At 54.5% G+C, this 6,445-nt stretch overlaps 1 protein-coding gene across 3 annotated transcripts; it reads left to right on the forward strand.

The window, feature by feature from the left end:
* The first annotated feature begins 2,832 nt into the window (after nt 1-2,832).
* LOC131516109 (uncharacterized) lies at nt 2,833-5,038 on the forward strand. Of its 3 annotated transcripts, XM_058736711.1 has the most exons (5): nt 2,851-3,362; nt 3,635-3,745; nt 3,956-3,996; nt 4,422-4,494; nt 4,663-5,038. In XM_058736711.1, exons 1-5 carry the CDS (start codon nt 3,078-3,080, stop codon nt 4,768-4,770), a joined length of 618 nt encoding a protein of 205 aa, XP_058592694.1. In that variant the 5' UTR covers nt 2,851-3,077; the 3' UTR covers nt 4,771-5,038. The 3 variants fall into 3 exon arrangements, 2 of the variants coding, with proteins under 2 accessions (XP_058592694.1, XP_058592695.1); XR_009263895.1 differs by lacking the exon at nt 3,956-3,996 and having other exon boundaries at nt 2,833-3,493; XM_058736712.1 differs by lacking the exon at nt 3,956-3,996 and having other exon boundaries at nt 2,856-3,362.
* Nucleotides 5,039-6,445: the final 1,407 nt, after the last annotated feature.

Consider the following 6,445-nt stretch of genomic DNA (forward strand, 5'->3'; position numbering starts at 1 on the left):
CTCTTTTGTATGTCATGATATTTCAAGTACGATACTTTTCTCTCTGGTGCCTCTCCTGGCTGTGCTCTTCCTCCCTCCATCTCTCCATCAAAGGAGCAGATTCTAGCTCCTTTTTCCTGCCCACGTTTATCCAAAGTCCCAAGTTCTCCAGGGTTTGAGACTTGTCAAATAGCCCTCTGTTGGGACCTCCTTCCCAGGAGGGATGGATAAGGGCAGGAGTGGTGGGGAGGGAGTGGGGTCACCTGACTCTGGTCTTCCCTCTCAAACTCGCAGCTGGGGAAGGGACAATCTCCTTTCCTACCAGGCCTTGTTTCCGATTGCAAGGACGTGCCATCTTGGTGGTACGCCAACGTCACCGCCCCTTTCCCTGGTCCCTCCCCTGAGTCTCCAAGACTCCTCATTGGCCATCACCTGGGCTGTCACCACCTTCCTGGGACCAACCCCTGGCTTCTGCCTTTTGACACCATTTGGGGCATGTTCAATGGCTTCCTTGGAGTGGTTTCCTTTCCCCCAACCTCGGTGCTGCTCAAGATCAGGACCCCGATAACATGCGTGAACCTGTGGGAGGTTTTTCGTATTTGTTTCTTTTCTTTTTTTAGACTCAGGTCCTGATTGAGCAAAGCGCATGCCAGCTTCCAACTTCCTGGCGGGTCGCAGTGAACACTCAATATTTCCTGATTGATAGGATTTCCCCAGAGCAACTGCCAAGTACTAATTTTCTCTGGCTGCCGTGTATGTGTGTAGGCCACAATGACAGGGAATGCACGCCTGAACCATCAAGTCCGGACCTTGGGCTTCTGTTTCCCTTCTCAGCACATCCGTGTGCCCTCTCTCACTACGGACAACGGTGCTCGACTGCAGGAACTCGGTCTCATTTATCTTTGTATCCCTACTGCCTAGTAGAGCTCAACAAATATTTGATAAAACAATGACCTTATGAATGGGTGAAACCCTGGACAAATGCCAGAAGCTACCAGCCACAGCAAGATCAAAAGGGGAGGGAGAGACACCCCTGGCCAGGACTCTGTCCCCTGCCAGGATGCCTGGCAGATGGGCTGCTGGGAGTTGCTTTACTGGGAAAGTCTTCTGAAGGGACTTTCCCACACAATCCCTGGTCCCGGTCTGCTGGGTGAAGACGTGCGAGTGTGCTCCAAGAGCAAAGCCAGAATTCAAAGACCCTGTGCCCTCGCCCGGAGAGAAATCTGGTTCCGAATTGTCCTGTGTGGCTGCCACTGGCTGACCTATGTGGGGAGCCATTTGTCGTCCTTCAGACCACAACCCTTCTCCAGCCTTCTGATTCCAGTTTCCATTCCTGTTCACCGCCCGTCTCCACCCGGGGCACAGGGCCTTGGGGCCAGCAGAGCTGGGGGGACAGGAGCACCATGCGAGGGGCCCAGAAAGAGCTGTTACACCACCAGGGTGGAGGGAGGAAAAAGTGGTAGTTGCTCTCTCTTGCGGGGGTTTCCTGGAGCGGCCCGGTAGGGGTTTTTGAGGGAGGGGGCCGTGCCTTGACGCCCCTCTCTCTCTCTCGCCTGTCCCTGACATGGCCCGGACCCACAGTTCTCCTGGCAGCCTTCCTGGAGGAGGCAGCTCGACCTCCTCCTCAGGCTAGGAATCATTTGCTGGTCTCTCTCCGACCTGGCTTCCCCTTGCCCTCCCTGGACGGGTCACCCCGGCTGGGGTTTGAGAGGTTCGGAAGGCCTGCAGGCCCGCCCCCTCCCCTCCAGGGCTCCATCCTGGATGCTTCACTGTCCACCATTAGAGGGGTGTTTTCTCGTCACTGAACCGATTACTGGTAAGCTGTAATTTCTTTCTGGGAAGGATTCTCACTTCCCATCCTTCCACCCCACCTTACCCTGTTTCCCTTCCTTTCTCTTGTTTCCGGGGCTGGGCTTCTGAGAGGGAGAGTAGGGAAGAGCGGACACAGGGACAGAGATGAGAGGACACTTCTGGGCTTTCCATCCTCCCCTGTCCTGCCCCAGCTGGCCCTTGTGCCTCTCTCTCAGCCATGACCTAGGAAGGAAGAGGCCACCTGGAAGCTTCCAGGGCTGTGCTCCCAGCCCCGGCCAGCTTGTGGGCCCTTCAGCCCTCCCTACTCCGCCCTACCCTGTGCTGCCCCCCCCCACCCACCCTTGGCCTCTCCCAAGCCCCACCTTTCTCCCTCCCTCTTCCTCCCTCACCCACCCTTTCTCCACCTCCCCTCCCCTCCCCTCCCTCTTAGAGTCCCTGGCCCGTCTCGCCATGGGTTCCCGTTTTAGCTCTGACTTTCTGTGCCTCCATCCACCCTGGACACTTCGCCTTCAAGACTTTTCCCCTCCTCCAGGGTTATTCATCTCTTGAAGGCTCTCTTTCACACGGACTGGGGCTCAGGCGGGTCGGGGGTGGTGGGGTCAGTGGAGGGTGGGGAGGAGGACTTGGTCGACACAGCCCAGATGGCCTTAATGCCCCAGGCCTGCTTCCTTTAAGCTTCTTTAGGTCCAAGGCCCGAGCTCAGTGTTCAGCTGAGGGGCATCTCAGTGGGCCAGGGGCACCTCCGAGTGCCAGAAACCCGTTTCTGGTAGATGACAGCCACCCTGTACAGCGTTTCTCTTTAGCCGTATATACACGTGTATAGGTGTGGTGTTTTTAAGGACCTAATAATTGAGAAGGTGGGTTTTTGCTGGTTCCCCAGCTACCCAGGGGTCTCTCTGAACCCTGGTCCCCCCCCCCCCCCCAGGAAAGGTGGGAACCGTGAGGTCCCTCCCTTCAGGTCAAAGAGCCTCTGCTCCCCTCAGGAGGGCAAGGACAGTGAGTGAGACGGCGGAGGGGACCAGTGGCCTCGCGGGCTTCCGGCCCCTCCCCCACCCTCCAGTGGCAGTTGGCTGTGGTTGGGGTTTCCAGGGCGGCCGTGCAAGGCTCTGAATGTGCTTTGGCAGTTGGCCTGCGGAACATCCCCGTCTCCCGTGCAGTTCCTGGGTGCAGAACGCTCCGGAAGCAGGGGCTTCTAAACGGCTCAACCCAGACCTCCCGCTCAGGCCGGGCTGCTCTGCCCCCAGCGGTCGGAGGCCAGGCAGCCGCGTCTGAAACTCACGGACTTGATGGCTCCCCGTGACAGAAGGAGGGGATCATGGAAAGGGGGTCATGAGGAGTTGCCTTGGCCGGGATTTCAGGGGGCTGGGAAGGCTCCCGCCTTTGCCAAGAAACTCTCCTCTCCTTCCAGGCGCTTTCTCCCCTCTCTCAAATACACGCCGGCCCACCACGAAAGGTTCCTTCCCTGGGTGAAGGGCCGGCCTCTCTCGAACTACCATTTCCTTGTAGCGAAGACGCATGTCACGCTGCCAGCTATTTGTCCTTTACTGCGAGTTGTCAGGACCTCCTCTGGGGTAAAGCCGGAAGGGGGTGGTGAAGGCCAAAGGCCACGCCCGGTGCACTGAGCAGGCCGGAAGGGCGGGAGGAAGCATCTGAAACACAGCCCAGATTTGCTAAATGGGCTTGGAGGGACCCCAGCCCCCAGGTGGCGTCTCCCCAGGCTGGCAAATAGCCTTTTCAGGTGGTGGGAGTCCCGGTGCCAGAGGACGGCCCGCAGGACTCGGGATCCAGGCAGGTTCCTGATCCTGGAGGGATCTCCTGATGGCCCCTGTTCTCTCCCCCACAGACCTTCCAAGAAACAGTTACCAGAAGCCATGACATGTCCCTGCAGCTGGAGGCCTTCCAGGGAGGGCCGAAGAGGCCTCCGGGGTCCAGCGTTACGTGCGGACAAAGGAAGGTAGGTGGCAGAGCTGGGGCAGCACCCCCACATCCAACCCTGAGCTTCTTTCCTCTCTTTCCTCTTCATTTCCTGAATCTGGAAGGCTTCGGTGTGGGGCGGTGGGCGGGACAGAGGCCATCACTGGTTAGGAAGTCCAGAGCGGGGCCTGGACAGAGTGGGGACAGAGGAACGGATTCACTCATTCCTCCCTTTCCCTGCTGCTTTTAGGACCTGAAAACCAGAAGGGACTTTTTGGATGAGGCCACAGGGTATGGTAGGCTCTTTCCTGCTTGACCTTCTCCATCTCTCCAGCCTCTGCCTTCTGGAAGCTTGCCCTGGCCCCCCCACTTGTCCTCAGTGGTCTCCTTCTGTTTCTATTTCTGCCTCTGGATACCACTGCCCCTGTTCCTTCGACCCTTCTGGTGGAAGCCAATCTCTCCACGGCTTTTCAATCACTATGGGTCACAGGTGTGGGAAGATAACGGTGTATGTTGTCCCCAGGACAGCAGGGTGGGCCTTGGCCAAGCATCTCTTGTATCCAAATGTGCCCTTCCCGTAATCTTTTCCATGAGTGATGTGAAATCACAAGGTTTAGAAAGTACTGCCCCACCAACGTATGTTTTCCCCCTCCAACATCCAGGCGTCTTTGTGTACTTTTTCAATTCTTATCACCCTCTCTTTCTTTTGTCCACAGAGAAAGATTGGACCCCAGCTCAAGGAAGGAGGCAAAAAAACTCAAAGGGGAGGCACCATCCAATACCCCACAGGTGCATAGCCCACTGACTCTGAAGGCAAACACCTTGCTTCGCCCCTGCTACTGTCCCTGAGTGTCAGGAATCTCTGACCTGACACCAAAGTTTCCCCCATTGGTCACCACAAAGGAGGCTAACGGTATGGCCCACCAGTGCCCATTTCCTTTCCCCTTTGTCACCCAGGCCTCAGTTGGAAACGACAAGAAGCTTCCAGGTCAGACGCCATCACCTGGTCCCCTGGAGGAGGTTTCAGTCCTGCCGAAGTCACACAGCCTCTTCACCCACTTTTGAGCTAGTCCCAAGAGAGCCCCTCCCTCACCAGACTCTTGGTGTGTGATGCCATGACGCATGCTCATGGCCGACCCCATTCCATATTGACCTGCTTTTCAATCCCAGGCTAAGGCTGCATTCTCGTCGTTGTCTCGATACCTCTTCCTCGTGTGCTCCTAGAGGGCAAGACACTGTTTCTCATGCATTTCTGGATCCCTGGAGATTAGTTTAGTGCTTGGTATACGTGCCCAGCACATCCTTTTTTTGAATAAAATTATTTCAAAATGGCGTCTACAAGTGTTAAATGTCTTCTCTGAAATTAGAGGTGAGAGAGGCAGAAGAGAGCTTGAGCTTGAGATAATCTGATATGCTCAGGAGAAAGATGAATGGGGCGAGGAGAGAGTAAGACAGACATGGTGCATTTAGGTCCGGGCTGAGGGACCCAGTTTGCCTACTGGTGTGGCATTGTTGAAACTCAGCGACATACGAGGCTGATCTTGAAGGCACTTCATAGATTTCAGATTCAGGGTCTATTGTATAGATCCTGAAGCAATGTGCTTACTGCGAGTAACAGTTTTTGCTAAATCACCGGAAGAAGGTACATCCCATCAGACTCTGATCAAACAGGAATTTTTGGCTGCCGAGGTAAGGCTCTAGGAATTGCAGCGGAAACACAACTGGGATTTAAAATATTTATCAACCCGCTTTCTCTATGCACGCTCCTGCTATACTACTCCATTTGGTGAAGAGATCATAACTAGGCTGGGTTTCTAGTTTTGGCTTTAAAAGCTAGAATCTCGGGACACTTGGGTGACTGGGTTAAGTGTCTGACTTCGGCTCAGGTCACGATCTCTCAGTCTGTGAGTTCGAGCCCCACGCCGGGCCCTGTGCTGACAGTTTGAGCCTGGAGCCTGCTTTGGATTCTTTGTCTCCTTCTCTGCCCCTTTCCTGCTTATGCTCTGTCTCTCTGTCTATTATGTCTCTCTCCCTCTCTCAAAAAGTAAATAATTTTTTTTAAATTGGGGTGCTTTGGGGGGCTTGGTCAGTTAAGTGTCCAACTTCAGCTCAGGTCATCATCTCACAGGTACATGAGTTCGAGCCCTGTGTTGGGTTCTGTGCTGATGGCTCAGAGCCCGGAGCCTGCTTTGGATTCTGTCTCTCTCTCTCTCTCTCTCTATGTGCCCTTCTCCTGTTCACGCTCTGTCTCTCTGTCTCTGTCTCTGTCTCTGTCTCTCTCAGAAAGTAAATAAACATTAAACATTTTTAAAATATTGGGGCACCTGGGTGGCTTGGTTGGTTAAGTGTCCGACCGGCTCAGGTCATGATCTCATAGGTTCGTGAGTTCAAGCCCTGCCTCGAGCTCTGTGCTGACTGCTCAGAACCTGGAGCCTGCTTTAGATTCTGTGTCTCCCTCTCTCTCTCTGCTGTTCCCCCACTCATGCTTTGTCTGTCTCTTTCAAGAATGAGTAAAACATTTAAAAACATTTTAATAAATAAAATAAAAAAATAAAAGCTAGAATCTTAAACTGTTTCTGGGCCTCCCCAAGGCGGAAGTTTGCAGGTGAGATTAAAATGTGGGGGAAATTGTGTCTGCAGTGAACGTTCCTGTGTGTGCATGTGCACGTGGACGTGTATGGTTTTCGTTGGCATGTGCCTGTGTGTTGGGTTCAATGTTCTCTAGACGACTAGAGCCACG

This window comes from Neofelis nebulosa, chromosome 7, assembly GCF_028018385.1.
Source record: "Neofelis nebulosa isolate mNeoNeb1 chromosome 7, mNeoNeb1.pri, whole genome shotgun sequence".
In the NCBI taxonomy this organism is placed as follows: Eukaryota; Metazoa; Chordata; class Mammalia; order Carnivora; family Felidae; genus Neofelis; species Neofelis nebulosa.

What these genes read in the sequence shown, in the direction of transcription:
- LOC131516109 (XM_058736711.1), top strand. Translation starts at nt 3,078, where the DNA reads ATGGCTCCCCGTGACAGAAGGAGGGGATCATGGAAAGGGGGTCATGAG. An exon ending in TTGTCAGGACCTCCTCTGGG is followed by an intron (nt 3,363 to 3,634) that starts GTAAAGCCGGAA and finishes TCTCCCCCACAG; the next exon opens with ACCTTCCAAGAAACAGTTAC. An exon ending in TTACGTGCGGACAAAGGAAG is followed by an intron (nt 3,746 to 3,955) that starts GTAGGTGGCAGA and finishes TGCTGCTTTTAG; the next exon opens with GACCTGAAAACCAGAAGGGA.